At 56.6% G+C, this 15,053-nt stretch overlaps 1 protein-coding gene across 1 annotated transcript; it reads right to left on the bottom strand.

Moving 5' to 3' along the window:
* Positions 1 to 706: 706 nt before the first annotated feature.
* On the bottom strand, positions 707 to 13,919 carry pck2 (phosphoenolpyruvate carboxykinase 2 (mitochondrial)). Its single transcript, XM_088637893.1, has 10 exons — positions 13,392 to 13,919; positions 8,232 to 8,447; positions 7,762 to 7,946; positions 7,391 to 7,594; positions 6,031 to 6,218; positions 5,182 to 5,344; positions 4,508 to 4,726; positions 3,151 to 3,288; positions 2,506 to 2,601; positions 707 to 2,055 (listed from the first exon to the last, which is right to left on the bottom strand). Exons 1-10 carry the CDS (start codon positions 13,421 to 13,423, stop codon positions 1,571 to 1,573), a joined length of 1,926 nt encoding a protein of 641 aa, XP_088494019.1. The 5' UTR covers positions 13,424 to 13,919; the 3' UTR covers positions 707 to 1,570.
* Positions 13,920 to 15,053: the final 1,134 nt, after the last annotated feature.

Here is a 15,053-nt window from a genome sequence, read left to right as displayed (position 1 = left end):
TTTATCTACAGAGACTGGGTTTGGGTTCAGGGGGTGTGTGTGTCCACACAGAAACGGGGGTGTGTGCGTCTACACGGAGACTGGGGTTGTGTTTAGGGGGCATGGGTGTGTCCACACAGAGAAATGGGGGTGTGTGTGTTTCTACACAGAGACTGGGTTTGGGTTCAGGGGGTGTATGCGTCTACACAGAGACTGGGGTTGTGTTTAGGGGGTGTGTGCATCTACACAGAGACTGGGGTTGTGTTTAGGGGGCATGGGTGTGTCCACACATCGACTGGGGTTGTTTTTTGTGTGTCCACACAGAGACATGGGGGTTATGTTGAAGGGAGGTGTGTGTGTCTGTACACAGCGACTGAGGTTGTGTGTGTGTCTACACAGATGTAGGGGTTGTGTTGAGGGGAGGCCTGTGTGTCTGTAGACCGACACGGGGGTTGTCGAGGGGAGGTGTGTGTGTGTGTGTGTCTGTACACAGAGACTGAGGTTGTGTGTGTGTCTACACAGAGATGTAGGGGTTGTGTTGAGGGGAGGCGTGTGTGTCTACACAGAGATGTAGGGGTTGTGTTGAGGGGAGGCGTGCGTGTCTGTAAACTGACACGGGGGTTGTGTCGAGGGGAGGTGCGTGTACACAGAGACTGGGGTTGTGTGTGGCTGGAGACAAAGACGCAGGGGGTGTTAGTGTATTGCACAAAGACAGACACTATTGGTCTTCAGCTGAATCTTCTTTATTACAAAGTCAACAGAACATCGTCACACTTCACATGTTCCTTCAACACAGTTGCTACAATAGTCTTTGGCTCTCGTCCTTTTTTCAAGTTTTGAACACTTTCAAAATATCTTAAGAATAATGCATAAATTAAGCTACACCCATGTTTTATTATAAAAATGATTCGTTGTTCATTCCTGAGCCAATCGGAGGCTGGGATGCCTCCCTGAGACGTGGACCAATCAGGACCCATCATTTTCAGGATGGGTGGAGCTTTGGTACAAGTATTGGAGCACTTCTACAGAAACAGCTATGATCACCAGCTATCTGGTTGTAGAGCTCTCTCTCAGTTGAATAGTTATAATTTCTTTGTGTTTTTGTACAATTCATTGTAAAGGTGCAGCATGATTGTTAGCTTTAAAAAGTTTCTTGATGCTTTGTTGCATAGTTAAACGTTTCTTTCATACACTCCTGCCTCTCGCACTGCCTTCACGGTTTCATACAGTCTAATCCGTCAGCTTCTGTTCTGTATTCACCCCTCTCTCAGTGTTAATGTGCTGTAGTGTCCAGTGTGTCTATTAACCCTTCTCTCTCAGTGTTAATGTGCTGTAGTGTCCAGTCAGTGTGTGTGTATGAACCCCTCTCTCTCAGTGCAGTGTTAATGTACTGGAGTGTCCAGTCAGTGTGTCTGTATGAACCCCTCTCTCTCAGTGCAGTGTTAGTGTACTGGAGTGTCCAGTCAGTGTGTCTGTATGAACCCCTCTCTCTCAGTGCAGTGTTAATGTGCTGTAGTGTCCAGTCTGTATTTCTGTATGAACCCCTCTCTCAGTGCGGTGTTAATGAGCTGTAGTGTCCAGTCACTCCCTCTCAGTCTCTCATCTCCTTCACTCTGTCCTCCAGTCCTCTCAGCTCTCCCTCAATTGCGCCAGGCAGGTCTTCGCCCACCTGCTCCGTCAGGTACCGCCTCACTTCCTGCGTCTCGCGCTCCCAGAATGCCTTAGGCAGGTGGAAGAGGGCGCCCATGTCGACGGGCCCCGGGAGTCCGGCCACGGGCAGGGCGCCCTCTGCTGGCAGCCAGCCCACGGCGCTGCGCACGCCGTCGCCCCTCTCCTCGTTCCCCTCGCGCTCGCACCGGCGGAAGATCCACTCCAGCACCCGCGAGTTCTCCCCGAAGCCCGGCCACAGGAAGCCGCCGGTCTGCGGGTCGCGCCGGAACCAGTTGACGTGGAAGATCTTGGGCAGCTTGGTGGGCGCAGGCCGCTGCTCCATGGACAGCCAGTGAGAGAGGTAGCGGCCGAAGTTGTAGCCAAAGAACGGGCGCATGGCAAAGGGGTCATGCATGATGACCTTCCCTGAGGACAAGACAGAGGGGTTAATACACTGACTGGACACTCCAGTACATTAACACTGCACTGAGAGAGAGGGGTTCATACAGACACACTGACTGACTGGACACTCCAGTACATTAACACTGCACTGAGAGAGAGGGGTTCATACAGACACACTGGACACTCCAGTACAGTACCACCTGTATCCTACAACTCTGCCAAAGAGGACTGTGCTGCACCCTGTGTCTGTTTCCCTCCTGGTCTATGGCTGTCAGCCATAGAGCTCCGATTGGCTGTATTCCTGGGCCAATAGGAATGTGCGTGCAAGCTCCGCCTCCTCTCTAGTGCCGTGTGCCGATTGGCCCTGCCCGACCTGCTGATGTCACAATGCCGCAGGCCCAGAAGGCAAACATGACAGTGGGAAGACGGAGTGACTACTGCTGCCGTGCAGCCCAGCCACAGACAGGAACTCACCCTTGTGTTCTGCAGCTGCCGTGGACTCGGACCTCATGGCCGAGCCCACAAACACTCCGTGACGCCAGCTGAACGACTCGTACACCAGGGGGACACCTGTGACAAGGAGACGGGGTCACACAGGCGGAGGCAGACAGAGGCGTACACACACACACACACACACACACACGTGAAAGCAGGGTCAGGCTCCTACAGGGAGAGATGTTATTGTAGAGAGGCGGGCTAATAGACTCAGACAGGGGAATTGATGCAGAGTGTCAATCCACTGAGAGACAGAGGGGTTCAGAGGGCTGGGCTGGGCTCATCCAGTGAGAGACAGAGGGGTCACTACAGAGGGCCGGGCTCATCCAGTGAGAGACAGAGGGGTCACTACAGAGGGCCGGGCTCATCCAGTGAGAGACAGAGGGGTCAATGCAGAGGGCCGGGCTCATCCAGTGAGAGACAGAGGGGTTACTACAGAGGGCCGGGCTCATCCAGTGAGAGACAGAGGGGTCAATGCAGTGTCAGCAGGTTAGTCTGTTTCTCCTGTTCAGAGAAAGGGTGTAATAGAGACGGAGGGGTCGATACTCGGGCAGCAGGGGGTCGAGAGCATGCACCCCCCTGCCCTCGTGGGTCGGCGTGATGGGGGCGGGCGTGGGGACTCACCCTCGGGCCGGCGGCCGCCGAAGATGATGGCGTCGATGGGCACGCCCTCCGGGCTCTCCCAGTGGGGGTCCATGATGGGGCACTGGGCGGCCGGGGCACAGAAGCGCGAGTTCGGGTGGGCGCAGGGCTGGGGGTCACCTGCGGGAAGACAGGGCGGGGCCCCCACATTCACAAGGGCTCGGGGCCGACAGGAGGCGAGCTGGCAAGGCAGCAGGTCCGCCCCGTGGCGGCGGCGGGAGCCAGTGAAACCAAGAAGCGCCAGAGACCTCCGGCTTTCGGCGAGCCCCACCCCCTCGTCACGGAGCCACACCGGCTGCTGAGGTAACCATCCTCAGCGCAGGGCCACCCTGCCCTGCTCCTCTTCCAACCAAGGCCTCCCTGGGGTCTGGGAGAGGGATGGGCGCCGCGCTGGGAGAGAGGGCAGTGCTGTCTGTGTCTGTGTGCAGTGCTGTGCAGTGTGTGTGTGTGTGGGCCCACATGGGGGCAGTGCAGTGCTGTGCAGTGTGTGTGTGTGTGGGCCCACATGGGGGCAGTGCAGTGCTGTGCAGTGTGTGTGTGTGTGGGCCCACATGGGGGCAGTGCAGTGCTGTGCAGTGTGTGTGTGTGTGGGCCCACATGGGGGCAGTGCAGTGCTGTGCAGTGTGTGTGTGTGTGGGCCCACATGGGGGCAGTGCAGTGCTGTGCAGTGTGTGTGTGTGTGGGCCCACATGGGGGCAGTGCAGTGCTGTGCAGTGTGTGTGTGTGTGGGCCCACATGGGGGCAGTGCAGTGCTGTGCAGTGTGTGTGTGTGTGGGCCCACATGGGGGCAGTGCAGTGCTGTGCAGTGTGTGTGCGGGCCCACATGGGGGCAGGGCAGTGCAGTGCAGTGTGTGTGCGAGCCCACATGTGGGCAGTGCAGTGCTGTGCAGTGTGTGTGTGGGCCCACATGGGGGCAGTGCAGTGCTGTGCAGTGTGTGTGTGTGTGGGCCCACATGGGGGCAGTGCAGTGCAGTGTGTGTGCGAGCCCACATGGGGGCAGTGCAGTGCAGTGCAGTGTGTGTGCGAGCCCACATGGGGGCAGTGCAGTGCAGTGCAGTGTGTGTGCGAGCCCACATGGGGGCAGTGCAGTGCTGTGCAGTGTGTGTGCGGGCCCACATGGGGGCAGGGCAGTGCAGTGCAGTGTGTGTGCGAGCCCACATGGGGGCAGGGCAGTGCAGTGCAGTGTGTGTGCGAGCCCACATGGGGGCAGTGCAGTGCTGTGCAGTGCTGTGTGATGGCCCACATGGGGGCAGTGCGTGTGGGCACGTGTGTGTGGGCGTGGCCGCACTGGGGCGCCGTGTCCTTCCTGCTGTACGCCATCGGGCTCGGGCGCCGTTACCTGGCTGCCAGGCCTGCCCCAGCCAGTTGGTGAGCTTGACCCCGGGTGCGGGCGGCTGGTCGATGCCCTCCCACCACACGCCCCCGTCGCTGGTCTCGCCCACGTTGGTGAAGATGGTGTTGCGCTGGATGGTGGCCATGGCGTTGGGGTTCGTCTTCATCGAGGTCCCCGGGGCCACGCCGAAGAAGCCGTTCTCGGGGTTAATGGCCCGCAAGCGCCCTGAGAGAGGAGATGGGTCAGCACTGAGAGAGACCACTAAATACTGGTCTGGTACAGGTCAATACCCCTCCATACTGGCCTGGCACTGGCTAATAACACTCCATACTGGCCTGGTACAGATCAATACCCCTCCATACTGGCCTGGCACTGGTCAATATTGCTTATACTGGCCTGGCACTGGCTAATAACACTATATACTGGTCTGGTACAGGTCAATACCACTCCATACTGGCCTGGCAGTGGTCAATTTTGCTTATACTGGTCTGGTACAGGTCAATACCACTCCATACTGGCCTGGCAGTGGTCAATTTTGCTTATACTGGCCTGGCACTGGCTAATAACACTCTATACTGGTCTGGTACCGGTCAATATTGCTCCATGCTGGTCTGGTACAGGTCAGCACTGCTCCATGCTGCCTGGTATTGGCTAAATACCGCGTGTGGGTCGGTCCTTACCCTGGCTGTCGAACTTCATCCAGGCGATGTCGTCCCCGACGCACTCCACCTTCCAGCCGGGCAGCGTGGGCCGCATCATGGCCAGGTTGGTCTTCCCGCAGGCGCTGGGGAACGCCGCCGCCACGTACCGCTTCACGCCCTGGGGGCTGGTGATGCCCAGGATCTGGGGGGCAGAGGAGGACGCGCGAGGTCAGGGTGTCCATGAGTGTCACAGCGTGTCCCTCGGCCTCACTGTGCCCCTCAGTGTGCTGTCAGTGTCTCAGTGTGTCCCTCAGGTGAGGCGCGTCTCACTGTCCTTTAGTGGAGGCGAGTCTCACTGTGTCCCTCAGTGTTAGTGTGTCCACAAGTCTCGGTGTGTCCCTCAGGTGAGGCGCGTCTCACTGTCCTTTAGTGGAGGTGAGTCTCACTGTGTCCCTCAGTGTTAGTGTGTCCCTTAGTGGAGGTGAGTCTCACTGTGTCCTCAAGTCTCACTGTGTCCATCAGTGGAGGTGAGTCTCAGTGTCCCTCAGTGTCTCAGTGTGTCCCTCAGGTGAGGCAAGTCTCAGTGAGTCTCACTGTGTCCATCAGTGGAGGTGAGTCTCAGTGTCCCTCAGTGTGTCCCTCAGGTGAGGCAAGTCTCAGTGAGTCTCACTGTGTCCATCAGTGGAGGTGAGCCTCTGTGTCTCTGTGTCCCTCAGTGTCTCAGTGTGTCCCTCAGTGGAGCTGAGTCTCAGTGTCCCTCAGTGTCTCACTGTGCCCCTCAGGTGAGGCAAGTCTCAGCGAGTCTCAGTGTGTCCCTCAGTGGAGGTGTCCCTCTGTGTCTCTGTGTCCCTCAGGCCAGGCGGGTCTCGGCGCGTCAGTCGGCCTCACCAGCATGTGCTCGGCCAGCCAGCCCTCGTCCTTGGCGATGCAGGAGGCGATCCGCAGGGCGAAACACTTCTTGCCCAGCAGGGAGTTCCCGCCGTAGCCACTGCCGAACGACACGATCTGCCGCGAGGCGGGCTGGTGGGCGATGAGGGTCTTCTCTGGGTTACAGGGCCAGGCGTTGACCAGGGGAGCTGAGAGGAGACCCAGGCCGTCTTCACAACTCGTCCAACCCACCCGCACCGAGACTCAACTGACACAGCGGACCTGTCCCCACAGTCCCTCACTCACACCCTACCTGTCCCCACAGTCCCTCACTCACCCTCTACGTGTCCCCACAGTCCCTCATTCGCCCGCCACCCCCCTACCTGTCCCCACAGTCCCTCACTCACACCCTACCTGTCCCCACAGTCCCTCACTCGCCCTCTACGTGTCCCCACAGTCCCTCACTCGCCCGCCACCCTCCTGCCTGTCCCCACAGTCCCTCATTCGCCCGCCACCCTCCCACCTGTCCCCACAGTCCCTCTCTCACACCCTACCTGTCCCCACAGTCCCTCACTCACCCGCCACCCCCCTACCTGTCCCCACAGTCCCTCACTCACACCCTACCTGTCCCCACAGTCCCTCACTCGCCCGCCACCCCCCCTACCTGTCCCCACAGTCCCTCTCTCACACCCTACCTGTCCCCACAGTCCCTCACTCACACCCTACCTGTCCCCACAGTCCCTCACTCACACCCTACCTGTCCCCACAGTCCCTCACTCACCCCCCTACCTGTCCCCACAGTCCCTCACTCGCCCGCCACCCTCCCACCTGTCCCCACAGTCCCTCACTCGCCCCCTACCTGTCCCCACAGTCCCTCACTCACCCGCCACCCCCCCACCTGTCCCCACAGTCCCTCACTCACCCGCCACCCTCCTACCTGTCCCCACAGTCCCTCACTCACACCCTACCTGTCCCCACAGTCCCTCACTCACCCCCCTACCTGTCCCCACAGTCCCTCATTCGCCCGCCACCCCCCTACCTGTCCCCACAGTCCCTCACTCACACCCTACCTGTCCCCACAGTCCCTCACTCACCCCCCTACCTGTCCCCACAGTCCCTCACTCGCCCGCCACCCTCCCACCTGTCCCCACAGTCCCTCACTCGCCCGCCACCCCCCCACCTGTCCCCACAGTCCCTCACTCGCCCGCCACCCCCCCACCTGTCCCCACAGTCCCTCACTCGCCCGCCACCCCCCCTACCTGTCCCCACAGTCCCTCACTCACCCGCCACCCCCCCACCTGTCCCCACAGTCCCTCACTCGCCCGATACAGAGAGGGACAGACGGAGAGGAGCAAAGAGATCCAGACGGAGAGGGACAGACCTTTCAGTGGCAGTGGTCTCCCCACAGAGTGCAGGCAGCGGACGAACTCTCCGTCCCCGAGCCGCTCCAGGACCTGCGAGCCCATGCGCGTCATGATGCCCATGCTCGCCACTACGTAGGGAGAGTCCGTCACCTGCACCCCAAACTTGGAGATTGGGGACCCCAGGGGGCCCATACTGAAGGGGATCACGTACATATTCCTTCCTGTGGGGTAGATATTACAATACTATATTACAGTACAGAGAGAGAGAGAGAGAACAGTGTGTGTGTGTGTGTGTGTGTGTGTGTGTGTGTGTGTGTGTGTGTGTGTGTGTGTGTGTGTGTGTGTGTGTGTCTCAGAGAGAGAGACAGGTGTGCTCACAGCTCTGTACCTGACATGCAGCCCGGGAACCGCTCGCTCTTGGCTTTCTCAAAGTCAGTCTCACTCATCCAGTTGCCCAGCTGGCTCTTGGCGCCCCCTGCTGGCATGGGAATGGTGTCACGCTGGTTCTTTGTGACAATAACCGTCTTGCTTTCCACACGAGCAACATCCTTCGGGTCAGTGCGAGCGAGCCAGCTACAGAGAGAACGACAGGCCACATGAACGCTACTAGAACACTAATGTTCATTAACACTGCACTGAGAGAGAGGGGTTCATACAGACACACTGACTGACTGGACACTCCAGTACATTAACACTGCACTGAGAGAGAGGGGTTCATACAGACACACTGACTGACTGGACACTCCAGTACATTAACACTGCACTGAGAGAGGGGTTCATACAGACACACTGACTGACTGGACACTCCAGTACATTAACACTACACTGAGAGAGAGGGGTTCATACAGACACACTGACCAGTTCTCATATTTCGGCAGCTTCTTGACCATTCCATCCTTCTGCAGCCTGGCCAGAATATCTGCCGTTTCCTCAGGCTGCCCAGTCACCACAGTCACCCCGGCCGGCCGACACAGTTCCACAGCACTTGACACGAACTTCTCCACAGAGCGAGGAAGCGAAGACAGGGAGGTAGAGAAATAGCGCACCCCACTGCTGACTCCGAGAATTGCATGCCTGGAAGAGAGAGAGGGGGGGTTAATACAGACACACTGACTGACTGGACACTCCAGTACATTAACACTGCACTGAGAGAGGGGTTCATACAGACACACTGACTGACTGGACACTCCAGTACATTAAGACTGCACTGAGAGAGAGGGGTTCATACAGACACACTGACTGGACACTCCAGTACATTAACACTGCACTGAGAGAGAGGGGTTCATACAGACACACTGACTGACTGGACACTCCAGTACATTAACACTGCACTGAGAGAGAGGGGTTCATACAGACACACTGACTGACTGGACACTCCAGTACATTAACACTGCACTGAGAGAGAGGGGTTCATACAGACACACTGCTGACTGGACACTCCAGTACATTAACACTGCACTGAGAGAGAGGGGTTCATACAGACACCCTGACTGACTGGACACTCCAGTACATTAACACTGCACTGAGAGAGAGGGGTTCATACAGACACACTGACTGGACACTCCAGTCCATTAACACTGCACTGAGAGAGAGGGGTTCATACAGACACACTGACTGACTGGACACTCCAGTACATTAACACTGCACTGAGAGAGAGGGGTTCATACAGACACACAGACTGGACACTCCAGTACATGAACACTGCACTGAGAGAGAGGGGTTCATACAGACACACTGACTGGACACTCCAGTCCATTAACACTGCACTGAGAGAGAGGGGTTCATACAGACACACTGACTGACTGGACACTCCAGTCCATTAACACTGCACTGAGAGAGAGGGGTTCATACAGACACACTGACTGGACACTCCAGTACATTAACACTGCACTGAGAGAGAGGGGTTCATACAGACACACTGACTGACTGGACACTCCAGTACATTAACACTGCACTGAGAGAGAGGGGTTCATACAGACACACTGACTGAACACTACATTAAAACTGCACCGAGAGAGAAGGAGGAAGAGATCTCGGTGACCTTTCCCCCAGTTTCAGTGAGTGACGTCACAGAGCAACTGAACCCGCACAGTAAAGATCACACAAGCTGAACCAGTTCATCTGTCTCTCTCCTTCCCTCCTCCTCATTCCTGAGCTCTCCTCTCCCTCCCGCCTGCAACTTACCCCAATTCTGAACAAGGAGACTTTCACGAAGAACTGATAAAAAAAATCTCTTTGGATGGATGGGTCCGAGATGTACTCATATAGCGAATTGTTTTACTTGTGCATAATTCTTGAGTGACTGTATCTAACAGAGCTACAGTAAATGAGCACAGACTCTAGACTGATAAAAAGTACCTAGTCAGGGTCAGAGTCTGAAAAGTATGCGAGATACTGTAATTTTTTTAAGCTCAGTCAGGGTTATGGTGGTATTCCTGCTGGCTGAAAGAAGTTAGTGTGATAAAAGAATTAAACGACTCTGAACATTTCCAAAGTGGCTCAATGTAGGGTTTTGCCTGTTGGAGATGCTTATGCTACGCGAGGCCAGAAATAACCAGGGTTCAAACTTTTGTAGATATAAAGACAACACCACAAATACAGGGTTGGGCGGAGTGGTGGCTCTGTGGCTCAGGATCTGTGTCTGTGGCTGGAAGGTTGCAGGTTCAAATCCCGCGGCCGGCAGAGGAATCCTACTCTGTTGGGCCCCTGAGCGAGGCCCTTCACCCCAGCTGCTCCAGGGGTGCTGTATAAATGGCTGACCCTGCGCTCTGACCCCCAGCTTCTCTACCCCTGTCTGTATCTTATGGAGAGCAAGCTGGGGTCTGAGAAAAGACAAATTCCTAATGCAAGAGATTGTATAGGGCCAATAAAGTGATGGGCTCTCTCATATTTTTCTTCCTATTCATAATGCAGGTGCATCTCTATCAGCATGCCACGCTGCACAGAGGGCGTTACCCTCATCCTCAGTTCAGTTTTAACCCATCCTGTCCCTCTCTCTCTCTCTCTCTCTCTCTGTGTTGGCCCCTTACCCCTCCTCCTGTCCCTCTCTCTCTCCTGCCCCCTGGCCCTGTCTGCACACATTCTTCTCCCTCTCTAGTGCGAGACACCTTTCTCCCCGTCAGTCAATGTGCGTCTCTCCCTCCCTCTCCCGGATCCTGCTGACCTTTGCTCTATCCTGTTCTCCGGAATGATCCTCGAGGGGACGGGCACGGCCCCAGAAAAGCGACCAATGAGAGAACTCGAACCTCGGACACACCCTCCCTCCTCTCCCTCTGCGTTTCCCCTCCTCCGTTTCCCTGCTGTTTAGGTGGGGGACCCAGATGAACTCAGGGACACACATTCTGAATTTACAAACCTCGGCGCACACACAGACACACTGAACACACACTGCACATACTGCATTCATAGAGCAATCGCACATCAACACTGACCACACTCACACTGCACATACTGCATTCATACAGCCCTCACACAGCACAAATCCAGCTCACACTGCATTCATACAGATCACACTGCACAAATGCAGCTCACACTCCACTGCACTCCGCACAAATGCAGCTCATTACACTGCACTCATAGAGCTCATTACACTCACACGGCACACGCTATACACAAACCGCAGTCACACTGAACATGGCAAGCTCACACTGCAATCATACACACTGCTCACAAGCACACACACCCACGCAGGCTCTGTACACAAGGCCCAGAGCACACGGATCTGGATCAGCCATGTGTGGAAGTGCTGATCCCAGTCAAACAGTCCAATGTGTGACTGCAGATAACCGATATGAATCATTAACCACAGGACAGGTCGGATCATTAACTCCCCACACCAGCAGTAGTGAAAGATGTGGTCCATGGCATCTACAGTGTTAGGTGCTCTGGTGACGGCAGGGGTGGTTTGTATCGCTAGTCGGAGGAGGGGGCGGGGGCATCTCCAGACTCAGAAGGGCGAGACTAGGCCATCTGTACTTCTCTGTTCCAGTCCGTCAGAGAGAACAGGTGTAAGAACACTGTGTACCACACGAGCAGGCTGGGGCGTGCAGCCAGCCCGTGTCTCAGCGTCTGCGCGTGTGTATCGGTGTCAATGTGTGTGTCTCCATCAGCGTCTCGGTGTCACTGGGTCAGCTGGTCAGTCGGAGTGTCAGTGTGCTCACTAAGACGCTATAAAAACCTCGAGCTGTCAGGTAAAGGGCGTCACTGAGCTGTTCTGGAGGATGTGTGCAGCTTGTTGCCACGACACCAGGCCGTAATTCGACACCCCGAGTTTCCAGACAGACATGCAACACAGAGCGCACATTGCATCATGGAGAGAGACTACAGCACTCACACACAGCAATCACACACTGAGCTTGACAACACACACTACACCACAGAGACTAGGGCAAACAGCAATCACACACCTTGGCAACACACTGCATCACAGAGACTAGAGTACTCTCACACACAGCAATCACACACTGAGCTTGACTACACACACTGCATCACAGAGACTAGAGCACTCTCACACACAGCAATCACACACCGAGCTTGACAACACACACTACATCACAGAGACTAGAGCACACAGCAATCACACACTGACCTTGACAACACACACTACATCACAGAGACTAGAGCACTCTCACACACAGCAATCACACACCGAGCATCATGGAGAGAGACACAGAGATAATGGCACGCATGTGAGATTGCTTAACATCCTAACTGAACCCAAATTAAATTAACCCAGAAAACCCCCTCTTTGGAGTATTACGATATCATAAGGACTACCCTCCCTCTCGTCACAACATGCTCTTAAGAAGCAAGGGTGTCCCCACAAATCTTTCACTCACAGCGGGGGGTATCCTTTATCGCCAAGCATTACTTGCTGAATAAACCGAATTCATCTGCACACAAATTAATCGTTAATTTAAATGGCAGTAATGGCAAAATAATTGCCAATTGGTAGTGTGGAATAGAAGGGCTGTAGTGTGTAGTAGTAGTGGAGTAGTGGGTCAGCAGTGTGTAGTAGTGGGTCAGTAGGGTGCTGTAGTAGGGTGCTGTAGTATTGGTGAAATGGCACAGAAACCCCTTGTTCACAAGCGCTCACGTGGACAGACAGGCCTGGGCTGGCTCAGCAGACCCAGTACCCATGACACCTGGGAAACTGCAGTGCTGTGTCATCAAGAGACCAGAGAGAACTTCGGTGCCTCATCGTCTCACTCCGCTGAGGGCGATCAAGTAGCGCTGGAGAACACGCACTCGCCTACACCTGCTCTTCAGAAGGAGGAGCACTACACTGACGCCTACGGGTGAGAATCGGAAGAAGCATCTGGAGTTCGCAAACTCTACGGAGCCCAGACAGCAGTGGCCTGGGGTTCGACACGGCTGAACCCAATGTGGGTAACTGGCTATTCCCCGACTCTCACAAAGTATCCACCACCAGGGGGCGCTCATCGTGAGAGGACATCTCCCTGTTGACAGGTCACCCGAGTCTCTTTAGGTCTGAAGGGGGTGTCCCACACTGACAGGCTGGAGGAACTGAGTCTCTACAGTCTTGAAAACTGAAGACAACTTGAGCAGCCAGAGTGCAAAAGCAGAGACTACGTGGAAGAGCATTTAAAACTGAGCAGACGGAAAAAGATAAGATTGCAGGACTGAAGCACGTCTCTCCACTGCTGTAGAGTTGCTCCGAGTTGCTGTAACCCCTTTTTTGGAGAGCAAGCGTGCCCCCGCACTGCACCCCAGCACACAGCTCGCCTTTGCACATTTTTAAAATTTTAAACTAAACGAATTCGGGACTGTTTTTCCCGAACCCGAACTCCCCCCACGCCAATACTTTCGTCTCGCTCAGCGCGTGTCTGACAGGCACGGGGCGCATGGACGCGCGTGAGCGAGCGCACGCAAAGAGCGCACTGACAGGACCGACGCAAACACACACACACACTCACACAAAGAGCGCACTGACAGGACCGACGCAAACACACACACACACAGAGAGCGCACTGACAGGACAGACAGAACTGCACTCACCTCCTCATCGTGCGGGACCACGCGTGGGACATCTTCTTCCACGGAGAAAAAATAAATAGGACCCCCACACACACAAAACTACTGTCCGGCGACAGTAACTCGGCGACTCCTCTCTGCGCGGCAGACCGGGAAAACGAGTTCGGGTCTCTGCCCGGCAGGCGTCAATACTGTCCACGTGTGAACTCTTCCCGCAGGAAGCAGGCTGCGCTCCCGCGATACAGACTAATAAACACCCCGCGATCAGCACGCCGGGGCCATTAATAGCCGCACACCCCACGCACCGCGGTACCGGTCCCGTCCCCGCACAGCCCGAGGTATCGCAGCGGCGGCTCGGCTCGGTCACAAGCGGGGTCGCGCAGAAAAAAAAGGTCCAACCGTCCCCGCAAGACCGCGATACCCCGCGTCCAGTTCTGTCTCCCGGGTGGAAGGGGGTGTGAACACGGCACACTGCTCTCTCTAATGAAGCGTCCAGACTGCGGGAGCTCGCTCGCGCTCTCTCACTCTTATTGCTCCCGGCGAACTTTGACTCCGTGTCTCCGCGCACACGTGCACAAACTAGTGTCCCCGCCCCCCCCGCCCCCCCCGGCGCTCCACCCCGCCCCCCCCGGCGCTCCACCCCGCGCAGGACAACCGGGGAGGCGGGGAGAACGGCCCACGCTCAGGGTCAGTCGGCGGAGTCTCTGCGTTTCACGCTGCCTGCCGCCGTGCTCGGGTCCCGTCAGGCTGTGACACCCCCAGCCCCGCCCCCCGGTCCCCCCCGGTCCCCTCGGTGCGGGACTAGAAGGCCGGCCAGCGGCTGGCGGAGGGATACCCCCGGAGGAAGGCGCAGGGGAGGGGATGCGTTCCGGGCTCTGCGGCGGCGGCGCTTCGTCGCGGCGGAGGGATCTGCCGGGCCGCTGCCGGGCCTTCTTTCTTCATTTGAATACCGGGCGGGAAGGACGTGGGCAGATCGGGGGTTGATGGGTTTATATTTAGCCCATAACAACATAATGACTGGGAGGACGCCGACGCTGTCGCCGAAGGTTACCCGACTGGCTGCGCTGGAAAAGGTATATTCGCCTCCCGGCCGGGAGTGACGTGTCTGAGACCCCGGCGTGGGAGTGGACTTTGGGTCTCCTCGTCCTCGAGCCGTCCACGTGCCGGAGGGAGAGCGCAGGGAAGGGAGGGCTTCGTCCGCGCGCTGTAACTCAGGGCTCCCACTGCGCGTTCAGATACAGCTGCTCCAGCTGCTCCAGCTGCTCCACTACTGCTCTACTGTTACACACAGGGCTCCCACTGCGCGTTCAGATACAGCTGCTCCACTACTGCTCTACTGTTACACACAGGGCTCCCACTGCGCGTTCAGATACAGCTGCTCCACTACTGCTCTACTGTTACACACAGGGCTCCCACTGCGCGTTCAGATACAGCTGCTCCACTACTGCTCTACTGTTACACACAGGGCTCCCACTGCGCGTTCAGATACAGCTGCTCCACTACTGCTCTACTGTTACACGCAGGGCTCCCACTGCGCGTTCAGATACAGCTGCTCCACTACTGCTCTACTGTTACACAGAGGGCTCCCACTGCGCGTTCAGATACAGCTGCTCCACTACTGCTCTACTGTTACACACAGGGCTCCCACTGCGCGTTCAGATACAGCTGCTCCACTGCTTCTCTACT

This window comes from Lepisosteus platostomus, chromosome 6, assembly GCF_059453375.1.
Source record: "Lepisosteus platostomus isolate fLepPlt1 chromosome 6, fLepPlt1.hap1, whole genome shotgun sequence".
Lineage (NCBI taxonomy): Eukaryota > Metazoa > Chordata > Actinopteri > Semionotiformes > Lepisosteidae > Lepisosteus > Lepisosteus platostomus.
This window is presented reverse-complemented; position numbering and strand designations above follow the sequence as displayed.